General features: G+C 44.8%; 1 protein-coding gene and 1 long non-coding RNA gene across 5 annotated transcripts in view; both read right to left on the reverse strand.

The window, feature by feature from the left end:
- Positions 1 to 1,029: 1,029 nt before the first annotated feature.
- LOC149875416 (uncharacterized) lies at positions 1,030 to 5,488 on the reverse strand. Of its 2 annotated transcripts, none has more exons than XR_016440032.1 (3): positions 5,009 to 5,488; positions 2,815 to 2,999; positions 1,030 to 2,636 (listed from the first exon to the last, which is right to left on the reverse strand). It is a non-coding gene; the product is annotated as an uncharacterized LOC149875416 (long non-coding RNA). The 2 variants fall into 2 exon arrangements; XR_016440033.1 differs by having other exon boundaries at positions 1,030 to 2,656.
- Positions 5,489 to 7,800: 2,312 nt separating this feature from the next.
- Positions 7,801 to 15,807, reverse strand: part of UVRAG (UV radiation resistance associated) — a 145,568-nt gene continuing 137,561 nt past the window's right edge. For all 3 annotated transcript variants that reach the window (XM_090030753.1, XM_090030751.1, XM_090030752.1), the window contains one exon: positions 7,801 to 9,806. In XM_090030753.1, coding sequence (XP_089886879.1) covers positions 9,128 to 9,806 — 679 coding nt within the window. In that variant the 3' untranslated portion in view covers positions 7,801 to 9,127. The remainder of the gene's footprint in view (positions 9,807 to 15,807) is intronic.

The raw sequence follows: 15,807 nt of genomic DNA on the forward strand, positions 1-15,807 counted from the left end.
CTCCCCTTTCCCCCTGCTGCGCTGGGCAGTGTAAACAGCCAGGACAGGGACTAAGTCCAGGTCAGCACCTTCCCCCACACCCTTACCAGCTCACCAAAACCCCTTTAGTGGCTCTCCAGGCCAAATAATTGTCCACCCCTGGCTAAGAGGAATACTCACGTACCACAGACCTAAGACAAGGCTGCACATATCTCAGTATCAAGGTGCCAGCACCTTAATCTGCGGCACCAAGGACCTACCAGGAAGAACAGCAAATCCTGATTAGAGCACAGGCATTGCACCGAGCACTGCATGGCCCAGTGCTATTTATAAGCTGGTAGCACCTATGAGCTATGTAGGTGGGGCCCCATCATGTGCCTACAGCAGCACCCACGGACCCCTTGGATGCCAAAAGCTTCCCACCTAACCAGATCAGACAAACAGCAGGAGTGGAAGCAGAGATAAAGGGGTGAATTCACTTGCTCAAGGTGCCACCAGTGCCAAAGGGTAAAAGCAGGATGAGAGCCCATGTCTCCCAAGGGCCCTAATCGTTGCAGCACACTGCCCCATTAAAGTACCAGGGGATTAACACTCAACTTCATGGTGGAGCTGGGAATCGGAGGCAGACTTGCCAATGTAACATGGACCTCCCAAGGCCCTCTCACCTGCGGGGGTGCTCACCAAGACCAATATCTGCGTGCCTTGCACAGCAAGATCACTATTAGCTACTCGTTCCTACTGACTGCACCTTGCAGAGCTGCTGCCTCCCTCCAGCCCATGATCTAATGCGCCATATTGCTTTCTACTCTGAACTGGAGCTCATTTTTGGCTTCAGAGTATTTCTAGCTGCCCTGAACTCCTTGTCTTGCTCCTCCAGCTCCCAGTGCTGCGGGACTTGAGAATGGCCTGGAGACTGAGTTGTAATAATCTGTAATATTTATCCATAATTTCACTCTGACATTCGGCTTCAACCACGCAATTTGATCCGTAATCACTTTTAATGGATACATGAAATAAAATACCAGGCAAGACAACTGAAAACATTGGACTTGAGCAGCCACGGATTTAGCCTTCTTTGCAGATGACATCACTGAAAGGCATTACCACTTTCCATGACATTTATTGAAGGGTAACAGCGCTCTTGCTGAGCTTGGGGAAAGGGTATCACTGGCACAACCCATTCCATAGTTAGCAGCAGGGGTGTGGAAACCCCCCTGACAGGTATGTTATGGGAATATGATGGTTAGTAGCCGTAATTACACGATCCCCTTGGCGCTCAGAGCCAGGACACGTCCCGCTGCTGGCAGGTGAATGAATGACGAAGAACTTGAGCACTGCTGCCAAGAGTCCAAAAAAATTAGGCAATAATTAGAGCAAGTGTTAGATTTACCCCCTTCCCGACAGCCTGCCCCAGCCCAGCCAAGGAAATGACATCAAACTCTGCCTAAAGAAACAGTTTGAGCTTGTTCCGATTATGGCTGGTAATCAATATGGGTGCTTCAGCTGGGAAACTCCTGCCGCCCCAGCCCGCAGCATTGCAAAAGCAGCCCTCCTCAGCTGCAGGCTTGCTGCTCAGCTTGCAGGGCTAAGGAGAAAATGCCGGCATTAAAAAATGTTCCTCTCCCCCTTGTATTCTTGATCGAACCTCCTCAGAGGAGCAGCAATGTCTGCTTTCTGCAGTCAGGGAAATACTTGCTAGTCCAAGTGGGTTACGCATGCTGGCTGACACGAGGAACCAACTCAAACCTGACAACGCATTTCTTTTGCCCGTCTGACTGTGCAAAAAATGCAGCAATGGGTTTCAATAAGATTTTGTTTTTCATTTTGGCTTTTCCTTTAAAAGAAAAAAGACGGAAGTAAAAGCAGCCACTGTAACGGAGAAGGAAATGGTCTTGGTTGTTGAACAACTTCAAAGAGACTCTAGGGGGATTTTTATTCCATACCTGTCAGTCAGTCAAGCAAAAGACACCCAAGTAAAGTGACTTAAAAATATAATTTAGCCAAAAATGATTATAGATTCATAGGTTGTTGGGGGCTGGAAGGGATCTTGTGGATCATCGGGTCCAGCCCCCTGCACTAGGCAGGAAAAGACCGTCCACAGTCTCCTCTTGATTTCCAGGATAGGCGACTGCACCACCTCTGAAGGGAGTTTATTCCACATTGTGGACACCCTGCCCGTGGAGGAGTTTTTCCTGGAATTGAGCCTGAAGCGGCCTTTCAGGAGTTTGTACCCGTCGCTCCTGGTCTTCCCCAGGTGCCCTGGTGAACAGCTAGTCACTGGGCTCTTGATGTATTCCCCTGATGTAGCGGTAAGCCACTACCAAGTCCCCTCTCACCTTCCTCTTCCACAGGCTGAAGAGGCCCAAGTCCCTCAGCCTCTCCTCCTGTGGCTTGTCTTGCAAGTCCCTGATCATATGGCTGGCTCCTCTCTGGACCCTCTCACGTTTTTCCACATCCTTGTTGAAATGTGGCGCCCAGAGCTGTTTGATTAGCCAAATGCCCAGCAAAACACACGACTGCAATGACGACGAGGAGCAAGGGAGGGACTGAAGATCAGTTGTCAAATTTCTCCATCAGTACAACTCTGCTTTAGTCCACGGGCCAGTGAAATTCATCCTGCGCGCCACACAGAGCTGCTGGATTCCCCTGAAACCAGTCTGCAGGTGGAAGGAGTTTCCTTAGGAAAAAACACGTGCTTTACAGGGTTTATTTTATAGATACAGGGGGGCACTCTACCATATAAATCGTGCTTTAGGTACCAAGAGAACAAAGTTAGAGTCCTCTTCAAGCCACACACAGTGCTTTCTAATCCCATCTCCCAGACAGCTTCCCCACCTGCTGGGCCTCTGTGCTCCCTCTTGGTCCGTGTAGCTCTCTGCTTGCAAGTGCTCTGTCCAGGTGTTGTCTGTGCTGCTGTTACAGCAAGAGCTCTCTTGGAGACCTTGAAGTTGCATCCAAAATGACTACAAGGGCTGCAAGACTCCGCCAGGCTTGTTACCTACACCGCACCTGTCCAAAGGCTTACAAGAGGTTAGACCTGGATGCTGGTGGTAAGACACAGGCACAACTCGCGTATAGTGCCCCCCCAGGCCTAATGCAAATCCCAGAGATGTCCAGTCCTTCTTTTCCCTGAGCATCAAAACATTTTTGTGGTCCTCAGGCATCTATATATAACCAACATAAACACCTTTTCCAAATAATGCTAATCCTCACACCTCCTGTCATTACCAGGTGTGTTCTGAACCAGTCTCTTTCAACCCGTGGGCTGCAACCCAAAACTGGGTTGCAAGAATATATGAAAGGGATGCAGGCAAACTTTAAAAATAGATTCTCCTTTCAAGGAGAAAAACATGGGAAACAGTGGACTTTCCCTTGGAGGCTGGCCGACTTCTAGGCTGCAAGGAGTTACTTGGGACCCCCCATATCCCACAGGCACCATCTTCTGCCCCACACACTGGGGGGCACTGGGCTAGGACTGGCTATCTATGTTTAGAAATGGGTCCTGGTACAAAAAAAAAAAAAGATTGGGAATCACTGCTCTAAAAAACTTTTAGGAACCACCCTTATCAATCAATTTAACAGCTGACTTTAACACTGCTGTCTGCCAAGTCTACTCCCACCGGCACTATGGTGCTGGGAGGCCAGCCTTTGGTAAGGCCTCTTTTGGTCTATGCTTTGGCCATAACTTCATGATTTGTACATGCATTGATCAGCACTTAGGCAGGAAAGGTTTTTTGGGTAGATGTGATATTTTATTAGCTCAACTAAACAGTTGGAACAAAGCTCTTTGCAAGCTTTTGGGCACAGACACCCTTCTTCAGGCACGGGGGGACTCCGCTGCTGTTATGTGTTCTCCTGAAAGCTTGCAAAGAACTTTTCCCCAACTATTTAGTTGGTCTGATAAAAGACATCACATCTCCATCCACAAAGAACCTGGCCTGCCTATGTCCTTAGACCAGCATGGCTACAACTAACACCCCTTAATCAGTACTTAATACTCCAGAGAGACTTACACTATGTAGTCAGTAGCAAAGTCCCTCGTGCAATCTTCGGCTCTCAATTTTTTGCAACAATTAAGCTTGGCATATTGACTTGTTTCAAAATGGATGAAACTTACTGAAAAGAAAGAGCTGCTAAAGAAGATAGCCTTGCTTTTTTTCCCCCTAGGGCTGGCCAGATTCTGAATTTGCTCAGTTTCCTCCAGAAACTCATTCAGGAGCAGATCCTCTCGGCTGAGGATACCATCACCAGCTCTCGCACGTTCCTGACCTGGTGTGTCCCTGAGAGGTCAACTGCCCGGGCAAATTAGTTTATAGCTCCACAGTCCCTATTAATGCAGCTGAAACTTGAGCGCTTTGCAAATTAGGATGTAGCCCGAGAATGGGCATCTGAAATCAGCTGGGAGTGGGGCAGGGACAAGAGCATAGGTGCTCACACAGCTCACAGGGCCCAACTAAGATTGGGTCACCGCTGTGCTAGCTACTCTCTGCCCAACAGTTTACAACTTTAACTAACCAAATGCAGACAAGGAATTTCCCCGTAGCATAGAGGAGAAATATCCAGGTTTCAGACTGGATACAAGGAAAAACTTCACAGTTTGTGTGACCAGACTCTGGAATAGACTCCTACCCTGGAGATCTTCAAAAGGAGACCGGACGCACACCTTGCTGGGGTTATTTGACCCCAGCAGTCTTTCCTGCCCACAACAAGGGGGCTGGACCTAATGATTGCACGAGGTCCTTTCCAGCCCTAAACTTCTGTAAATGGGGGAATCTTCCCAAGGGCAGCGGCAGAGTTGGGACCATGGGCAAGTCTATCTGCCTTACTTCCAGCCATCTCAGTAGTTCAAATGCAGTAATAAACTCTTTTGCACGCCCAGCACATGCAATTCATTTTACCACCATAAAAAAAAACCTCTAAGCAACTGCTTAAACACATACAATGATGAAGACAAAGTGAAGAACAGTATGGCATTCACCTCGGGGACCTTCCCATCCCAGCTGTGCTGGGTTTACAGTCTGTACATTACCAGGTTTCCAGCTTGCTCCAGTTTTCTCTTGTGCACTCCAGCTTCCCTCGCACATGCACCCTTCAGCTGGGGTCCCAGCATTTTCCTCTCTCAGGTAGGAGTGGGAGGAAGCACATTCTCCATCATTGTTGAAGCCCGGAGAGTCCCTTTGGTTCATGTTTTACACAGCCTCCATCTCACGGTGCCCCAGGTCATGGTCACTCCCTGCGTCGGGGTGGCTGTGGTGGTGTCTTGTTGAGCTGGAAAGTAAGCTCATCACACAGGCACATGGTGCTCATTAGCTTGGATCACAAGGCACTGCAAGAGTAGCACGCCTCCCCCATGCACGAACAAGGCATTTCCACAATCCCCCAAAGTTGCACAAACCCAGCTGCCCCATCACACAATGGAGATGTTATTCCAGCTGCGGTCCGTGGCGTTGAAACAATCTCAGGTGAAACAGAATTTGGATCAAATGGGACAGTACGATGTTTCCTTAACCTCAACCTGCTTTTGGAATATTCATCACATTCGAGTTACTATGAAACCAGGAACTGTAAAACTGCAGGGGTTTTTAAGAGAACGCTCAACTCGAATCTCACCCTGCCCCACAATATGAAGCAACACACCAATTAAAAACCCTTATTAGTAAAGAACCCGCACTTTGCTTTAGGTCGATATGGATTATATTTATTTTATAAATACAGATGCGAAGTACTCTTTCACAAATCACCAACAATACTTTAATGTGCCATTTACTGTGGAATATTTTACTTCCAGTTATTTAAAATATCTGGCTGGCAACGATAAGCCAACAGTCTTCTGCTTGCTATGAAAATACAGCGGCTACAATCTTCCAAGACTAATAGTCTGAAGAAAAAAAAAATCTTTGCAATTCCTTGGAAAGGAGCGGGTAGAAAAAGGCAGTGAAACATTTTGACTTGAAAACACTTGGAGGACTTTAACAGTATCACAGCTGTGCAGAAATTGAAAGGCTTTTGGCACTTTAAACGTACAATGATGGATCGTTCCCCTCCTTTTAAAATTTACTGCGGGTTTCCCTCCCATTATTATTTTTTTTAAACCTGTGCTGTTTAATAGAAAGCTGCGAGGATGCAGCAGCTCACAAAATTCATTTACTTATAACAGTCTGATTGGTTGCAATCCATCACCCCCGCTCCCCAACCATCCCACGTTGTTCTAGGTAGAATATTATAAATACTGCAAGCAAACTTACTGACAATTTAAGACTTGCAGAAGACAGGGTTGGCACCTTGCAGCCTAAGAGGTGGGAGGCAGAGGAATGGCTCACTTCTGTAATGACTGTGCGTCAGTACAAGAGCACTAAACAGCATAAGCAACACAACGTAAGGAAAGAGAACTATTAGGCTTCATTTGGTTGGGTGGAACCTGGAATAATCTATTTGTGACAAAAATAAAAAGAATTTGAAATCAGCACAGTATTCCCCGTGTCCCGTCGTGCTGCCTCATGCTTTGAGATGCCACGTTTGGTCTAAGGCAGTGGTGCTCAATCTTTTGGCCCCATGGACCAAATGAGTGGTCCACGACTCAGACGGAGCCCCACACACCAGGATCAGACCCTGAGGCTCAGTGCCACTCTCCCCCCACCCCAATTACTGAGATTGGTTCCCAGGAGCCTGCATCTCACCCCATGTGCTAAGATTGGTTCCAGGGGCCTGGGGGCACCCCTGCATGCTGGGATTGAGTGCCGGGGCAGTGCCTCTGCATGTCAGGATTCGTCCCTTGGGGCATGGATACACCCTCATATTAAGGTTGGTTCCTGGAGGTCTGGCACTGCCCTCACATGGCAGAATTGGTCCCTGGGAGGTTCAGCGCTACCCCCACACGTTGGGATTGGTTCCTGGGGATCCAGCGCTGCCCCATGTATCAGGATTGGGTCCTGGAGGCCCAGCGCTGGCCCATCCAGCCCTCCACACCAGGATTGGGCCTTGGAGTCTGACTTAAAAAGTGTTCAGTAAGCTTCCTCCATGCAGAGTAGCAGAGCTATAACAGCTGTAACCCTAATGAAAATATGGACATTCATGCAGAACGGGGAACCGTCTTTCCTTCTCTATCAGAAAGTGTTTCATTTCTAGCTGCAGATGCATCAGTTCCACAAAGCACTTGTACAGCTGCAAATTCACACACAAATCTGGGATGCTTTTGTGCTTAAAATTGGACTTGCGTGTATGCATGTTTTTGAACTGAGGACTTGGTTTCTTTCTCCAACGTGTCCTGTTGCAGTATAATAAAAATAGATGAGAAGCTGGATCCAATTATGCAGTTATAAACAACTTCAAGTGTTCATAGGTGAAAACATTACTAGAATTTCATTACAACTATTAGGATGTTATATGAAAATGGACGTACTAGACAGTCAAATGGTGCATACTGTCTCTCTCATACCCATAGATGCATTTTTAGATTATATTGGTGATTCTTACCCAGCGATAAGCAAGATATAAGGAGATGAGCAGATATGCTAAGTAGATAAACAGGCCCAGACCTGTCCCTGCCTTAATGACCCCTCACCCCCAAGTGCCCAGTACCTTTTAAGCACTACAATCTGTAAATCAGTTGTTGAAATAAGGTGCCACTCAAATCACAAAAGTTACGGAGGGGGTGTCTCAAGTCTCAGGAGATGCGTCTTGGATCCAAAAAGGTGGAGAACCACAGGATTGTACACACCTAAAAGTAACATTTAGGCTAAACTTATGGTGATGTTAGAAAGGTATAAACTAGGCTACTGATCCAAAAGAAACCTCTGAGTGGGAAAGAAGAGTCAGGCATGGTGAAGTAAATTAAATTTTTATTCTGCTATATATATTTATATTTGCGAGCTCACAACCAAGCCCGAATTCTTAGGTATACAATATAGAAAGCAAGAGCAATGAAATCTGAACCCAAACAAATACCAGGAATCACAAGCAGATGGCAAATTCTGTTTTCCCATTAGTGCAGTTGAAATACGTGCCAGTGGTAAACTACCTATCTACAATCAAACTGCGTCTCTGGTAAGCTGTTGAAAACCGCTCCATTTAAAGTAGAGATGGTACAATTAGAAGAGGTTAGGTATTTTAGATGAGAGATATGAAGTGCCCCCTTTCTACAAAAGGTGGAGTTAATAAAGTAACCTAACTCCAATGTGCTGACTGCATTTTGAGTCCGGATTACTTAAGAACATGTCCATGAAACGCATCACAGCACATTGTCTGAAATTACATGTCATAAAACACACGACAGGTGGCACCTACTGACATAGTGCATTTGTTCCCCTTTGGCCTCTGGCCTAGGCACAGTATTTTAATCCCAGATTGGGAGATGGTTCATTCTAACTGGTTAAAGATGACATTTTAAGAACAATTAAGTGTTACTTTGCCCTTGAGGTCTGTCTAAAGACTGCAGCCATTGGTAGCAAACAGTGCGTGTGAAAGGAGCGGGGAGGGAAGGGAAGTTAAGTGGTGTGGTTATCATTTGTGGGGGAAAACACTGTGGTTAGTGTGTAGATGCGCGTTCTCTGGTACACCGGGTTTTGAAGAACTAGAAACCCATCAGTGCCATCTCAGAACTTCAAAAGTCTGCGAAGCACAGCCGAATAAGACAAGCTGCTCCCGAGTACAAAAATTCATGGTATTTCTGTAACACTGACTACATTGCTCAAGAAAAATTGTATATGGGAGAAGGTAAAAAATAATGTCTGCTGGTCTTCCCATAAATGTATTTTTAAATTAAAGTTCTTTCCTCTCAAAAAGATAGAAAATAAAATATAACTCTAAATAATAATTAAAGCAGACGCATATTCATACAAGGGCCGGAGCGGCACTAGATGCTCTCTCAAGGAAAGTATTCAGAATGGATGCTGGTACCTGAAAAACAGATTATAAATACCAGACAAAGGAAGGACTGGAAGCAGAGTCAAAAATTTACCTGCACTGTGAATACACCATGATCCTGGGCTATTCGCTCTCAGTTATAAAGTCCATCTCCTAACACAATAGGAACAGCTTTAATCATTTTTGCCATAACAAATACAAATGATAAGTGCAATTTCATCATCTTCATTCCAGATCACCGATTTCACCTTGCTAACGTCTGCTACCCCACGTTCATCAAGCTTGCTTATTTGTCCGAGCTTTTGCGCGGCCTGCGAAAGCTAGACATGTTTTCATTCAGTGCATAGATCCTTCGGGAGAACTCTTCAAACTCCCCCAAAACTTGTTCATCACATTCCACAGCCACGGCGTGGTCCACCGGGATGCAGTTAAAGGCTTCTAGCTGATCTCCTGTGCTGAACCCCGTGGCTTCCATCCCAATGATTTCCTCAGCTTGCTCCACCGTGCAGCAAAGATCAGTGCCAAGGGGATGACGCAGCTCACATGGCTGTCCGCCGCTTGCAATGCCAGAGCAGTCACTAGGTAGAAATGTCCCGTTTATTGCACTCAGATGTCCCACAAAAGGCTCCTGCTGGTCCTGGACGTTGTTCAGATCCCCGTTTTCTCCATTTAAACTGTCACACAAACCCTCGGGTTTTTTGTTGGTTCCTTTCGATGAATCGATGGAGGTATCTAAGGATGAGGAGAGCGATCCTGGTTTTTTATTTGACTCTCCTGCAATGGTGACGGTCTGTGCTAACGCAGAGTGGTAACTAGGAGGGGGTGTTTTGTGCTGCAGTCTTTCACTCTCTGTGCTGGCCCGCTTCCGGTGTCCTTTGTCTGGGGAGGAGCCCATATCCAAACCCCCGAAGGTAGAACTATGTCTCTTTGGAACTGGAATTGCACTCGAAGTGTGATGCCGATCACTATAAAAAAAAAGATGAAATGAAAATTAATCAACAGGTGATCAAATAGCATAACAAGTTCTTGTCCGAGTGGCAAAGGGTCAAGTCCATGACAAATAATTGCCACTAGTCTTGGACAACCTACATCACCTGAGGAATCCTAAAAAGCAAGGCTGGTGCTCAAGTCCAACAGCCAAAAGGTACTGGCTCATTTGTTTAAGGCTGTGTAAACTGTAGACATTACCCCAAACAAAAACCCCTGGGAGAAAAACTGAGCTCAAGTGTAATGTATTTGGAGAACTGCCACTGCTAAACAGGCAAACTACCACAAGACTATCAAGACGTGTGCTAATTAGTGCACCTCTGGAAAGACAGACTGTACTTCATGAATTACTATTTCTAAGGCCCCTGACAGACATTAAAGTAATGGCACTGCCACACATGCATGGTAGGCAACATGACTGTGGGATCCTACATCAGATCCCATTGCACCATACTGCCAGGGTAGGGGGAGCCTGATCCCAGGCTTCCCTGCACCAGCAAGTAATGAGCTTGCCTCCTAGGCAGGGAGTGCACCATACTTTCCTCCCACTGGGGGCTTCCAGTAGATGACTGGGGCTTAAGGTCCACTCCCCTGATTGGGAGCCCTGATCAGCTGCGCGGCCCCCCAGCCTCTGTAATGCATGGGAGTCTTGAAAGGCCACACATTCAAATCAAAGGCGTGAAAAGAACCAGCCACAAAGTTATTACACATATTATGTGTAATCATGTTGTGGTTTATTCCCCCATTTTAACACACCATTAACTGAACGAACTTGCGGCCAGGTCACTACTTAAAATGGGATTAACCAATGAACCACATCTTAAGTATAATGTCTGCCAGGGGCCTAAGAAAACCATTCATGACCACAACCCTTCCTCCTCACCCACCTCTATGGGATTATCATAAAATCCCTAGAGAAGAAACAAAAAAATGCTGGAGACATGGTAGCAAGATCCTTCAAGCACAAGTTCTCATGGAAGCAGGGATGAGACTTATTTCATGTGGGCAGCATATGAGCTAAACCTTAAGGCTGCAATTTGTATTGGATTATTTTTGCTAAATCCTTTCCTTCTCCACATCATTTGATGCCTGTTCTGTGGCTCCGCATGGGTTTTCCCTACAAAGATTTAACACGTACCATGTATAAGCACACAAGACCCCTTAACTACTTCTGAACACGCTGTCTGTAAGTTCGCTTTCCTATCATGAAGCCTTGCAACAGGCAGCACAACTGACTGCAACTGGAAACGCTTTCAAGTGGAAACTCCCCAAAACATGGCTTATTGCAAGACTACAGGATACCCCGCACAAGGATCGTAAACTACTGTAAAATTAAGTTGTATTATTCATGTAAAGGCTCGTCTCTCCTACAGAAACACTTTGGTAGCCAGAGCTATTTAAATACTATTGTTGTTAGCAAAATGCCAGCATCATTTCCTTGCCTAGCAAAAACAGAAGTGAGTTGTGGTAAACCATGCTATGGATTAAACCAAGTCATCCTGACTGGCAGTCCATTTTTGTAAGTTGTGAACTACTATTATTTTTATTTTTTTTTGGTTTGTTTAATGAAAGGAGCACAGGCAAACCTGCCTTCACCTGTAACCCTAACAACAGCCAGATGCAGACCACCACCATAGTTTGGTAGATGCACACTGCCTAGGACACAACAATGTTGGCAACTCTGCTGACATGTCACCATGGATGGTAAATGTCAGTATATGGTACATGTCTGCTCATTAAAAAGCTTGTGGCTATACACCCATGTCCATGCAGCCAGGTCAAATACAGCCATTAGCAGCTTTCTGGGTGAATCTGTTTTCTAACATCCAATAGTTAGGTGTCTGGGGTACATGACTTGTGAGAAGAAGTTGAGGGAACTGGGCTTATTTAGACTGGAGAAGAGAAGACCTGCGCAAAAGAGAAGGGCTGCGCAAAATTTCACCTGGTGTTGAGTTTTGATTCGTCCTGAGCTCGAAACGGCGAATTTGAAATGAAACGAAAGACTTTGAAACAGCCTCGAAACAAAACGAGGGCAGCTGAAATGTTTCGAAAGTTTTGGAACACTTCAAGTTTCAAAGCTGGGCTTGCTTGCAGGGAAACAGAAACTAAGGAGAGGGGAAGGGGAAGGACTGCTCTCATTATTGACTGTGTAGCTGGCCAGTGACTATGATCCTTCCCTGAGGTCCCTTCCAATCCCAGTGCTCTGGGGGAGGGCTGAGATAACAGCATAAAAAGCATTGTTTGAACTAAGTGTTCTTTGTGCCTTCACACTTACAAGCAACACGACTTTTGCTCTGAACAGTTTGAGGTGCAGTTTCCCTAATGCCTTGAAACATGACAGGCTTTGTGACCTCAGCAGGGGCTACCCTCCCTGCTGCTCTCATTCAAATCAGGCACAAAATGATAAAGTTATAGGCATTTTCATGATTCCCCATTATAGCCTATGAACAAAACATCGAAACAGCAAAACAGTTTTGACAAAACAAAATGCAACGGTGCTTCAAAATGGACCGTCAAAATAAAACACCATCCCTTTGAAGTGGCGAAACAGAAGTCAAAATAAAACAGTTTCGACTTCCATTTGAAGGGAAGTTTAAAAGAGGATGGAGCTGGACTGTTCTCAGTGACGGCAGAAGACAAACAAGGAGCAACGGTCTCAAGTTGCAACAAGGGAAGTTGAGGTTAGCTATTAGGAACAAACTCTCACTAGGAGGGTAATAAAGCATTGGAACAGTTTACCCAGAGAGGTTGTGGAGTCTCCATCCTTGGAGGTTTTTAAGACTCAGATTGACAAAACTTTGGCTGGGATGATCTAGTTGGGGCTGGCCCTTCTTTGGGAAGGAGTTGGAATAGATGCAACCTCCTGAGCTCCCTTCCAATCCTAATAGTCTATGATTCTGTGTTTCCCCATTACCATTACCTTGTCCTCTGGGTCTCAAGGCTGTTTTAAGGCCTCCTTTAAAACAAGTTTTTTTTTACTAATGCTTTTTATTAAGGTTCTATCTTATAAATACCTTACAAGTGCTTAATAAAACGCTACAAACTTACTTTGTAGTAAGTTTATAAGGGCCACAAAAAGCAGTTTCATAGACTGACCTAAACTATTGATCTGCTGAGCTTTTAATACCTGGTTAATTGTTACAAAACATCTTAAATTATTAATGTTGTGAATGGAATTTAATACAAAAGACATGATTCCTTTTTGAAAGTGGTGTGACATATGCAGGAACCTTAATTGGGATATGCTATGGAGAGGTGGAGAACAAGCAGTGCATTTTAGTTACCCAGGTGTGCGGTAACTAGCTCCATTATATCCTTTCAGTCCTTTCACAATTTAGATTCAGTGTACAACCAAATACTCAATACTGAGAATCGGCACTGGATTCTGTTTTCATTGCATCTTAACAAGAGTCTCCTTTTTTTTTTCCATTTTCTCTGGGTTTGCTGAGCCTTCCTTGGGAAAAGATGAACTACATAAAGGGCGCATGAAATGTGAAACAGAAGAATAAAGAGACATCAACTGCTCTGATTTTAGCTTAAAGCACCCATTATATTAAAAGCAAACTTTATATTAAGTTTAAAACTGTAAAATGCTTTTAATATAAAGCATTCTGCTCTGCATTAAGTTAAAAGATATTTTCCAGATAAGTTGCATTAACCTGAAGATTTGCTCTGGGCCCAGAGGATTTATGAACGCTGAATTCCAGCCCATATTTATGGCACTCTCTAGCAACTTGTCCAGAGCTGGAGGGAAGAGGCCTGTCACTGAAACTACTTAAGCAAAATAACTAACCTCTCATAAATGATTATAACTAACGTCTTTTAAATGGCTATTAAAAAGGGGACTGACATCCAATTCCGACCATTCCCTCTTTAATTACCAGACACTTGCAACTTAAAGAAACAGACTACTTTTCAATATAAAATGTCTGTTTGTGTTTCAACAAACGTGACAAATACTAAACTTCCCCGTTTCTAAATATAAAGGGTAATTATATGGTGGACAGTTATTGTCTTTCTATTTTAACAGAAGTGTCATACATCTAGTGAAAGGCTGTCTTCATTACAAGCTGCATACCTTGCCCAACAGATGTGATCAGAGTAGCCGGCCCACCTGCCCTAGTAGGCAGAGGGAACGGGAACTCTCATTGCTGACTGAATGGTGATGACAGGCAATTGCTCAGAGCAAAAGGGAAATCGGATCAACCCAACAGGCACATCTCTCTATGGGGAGGACAAAGGAGACAGTTTGGACCTTCTCCCCATTGCAGGACTGCATGCCGCCTGGTGCAGGAATTTGAGCACAGCTACATATGGGGCACACTGTCACCTGCTTGTGCCACTGACAGCTTAAAGACTGAGGCTTATTAAGAGTCAAAAGCCAAACAAAAAATGGTAGGAGTCAGTTTGCAGAAGGAATCCATCTACGCCAGAAAGATACAGCAACTGCGCATTCAGTTTAGCCGTTTAAACAGCATAATGGCAGGCACCACAATGATTTTTACGCAGCCCAAGAGCATGCTGTGTGACCTAGAAATGGTCCTTGGAGGTATATGCGCAGCTTATCTTGTTTCCAACAAGATCCAATAAAGGGATGAAACTTCACCAGGAGTTTGCGTTCTAAAATTACTTGTGGACTTCAAGTAACGATAGGCAGTGACCGTACGTAAAATCAGAAGTGGAACACGGGCAGGCCAGGTCCTTTGGGCAGGTGTGATATCTTTCATTAGACCGACTAAGTAGTTGGAAGAAAGTTTTTTAGCAAGCTTTCAGATGCAATCACCCTTCTTCAAGCACAGGGAGTCTCTGCTGTTCACAAAAGTAGAACATGATAATTCTGCCAGTCTTACTAATAACCATGACAAATACTATCTTTTTAAGTTGTTGTTTTTTGGTTTTGTTTTTAATGTGCACAAGAGGGAATAATCATTCCTTACGTGCAGTCTGCCCTCATCATCTCACTCTCAAGAGCTAATCTTATTCCCATCCCCTCAAAAACGTAGATTCCTCCCAGAATTGATTCCAACATTAATTTCCTTTGCAAAAATCAGAGATGAAATCATTCTCCTTGGGTTCTATAACAATGTCAGGAGTCAACAGTCAAATGTGAATCTCTTCCTGTTAACTGGGACCCCGGGAGAACGGTGCTGTCCAAAGGAGGCAGAAAAACCCTGCTTCAGACAGACAGAGAGAGCACGAGCTGGCCCAGCAGTGATGGAACGAAGCCAAGACACTCAAACAAAACGAGGCCTGTCTCTTGTGGAAGGAAAGCACTGCGAGGCATGGCATATACACTGCAGAAGATTTGTTCGTGTTAGGACACTGCGATGCCAGCTGCATAAACAGATGCCACATTAACCACATTAGAGGCATTTAGCAGCTAAAGAGTGAGAAATGAATTCATTAGCAAAGCCAGCAAGGTTTTGCTTTATTTATTTATTTGAAAAGAAAACCAGGGAATACAGTTATGACTAGACTATTTAGGCCAACGTGTTATTGAGCTCCAGGACTTTAAAAAGCATAGTTCACAGACACAGAGAAGGGACCCTGTTGTCTTCCAAAGTCAGCTATTCACACAAAGAGATCTTAATAGCCAAGCACAGCAGCAGTATGAAATTAATTTCTAGTGGTTGCAAAATAGCTTCCCAATTCTTTTAAGTGCACACAGCCTGCTGCAGTTTCCAGCTCCATGGGGAAAGTCATCTCTGGCTACATTTTCTGAGTGGTAAACAGATGAACTAATGAAAAGAATTGGAGCATACTTTTACAGGGGTCAAAAGTCAAGCTAGACACATCGCAGAGTACATAAAAATGACATGACCCCATCCCTAGATCTTACAAGTTAAGGCTTGGATACTTCAATCAGATCCAAGCAGGCCAGCTCTCGAGAACCCCTCCAAAGAAGCCCTTTGGGATCCACTCCTAGGAGTCTAATTGCTGGGTCAGGTTTAGTTTCAGATACAACAAAGGAGTAACAAA

This window comes from Crocodylus siamensis, chromosome 1, assembly GCF_052110815.1.
Source record: "Crocodylus siamensis isolate JL-2025a chromosome 1, ASM5211081v1, whole genome shotgun sequence".
Taxonomy (NCBI): domain Eukaryota; kingdom Metazoa; phylum Chordata; order Crocodylia; family Crocodylidae; genus Crocodylus; species Crocodylus siamensis.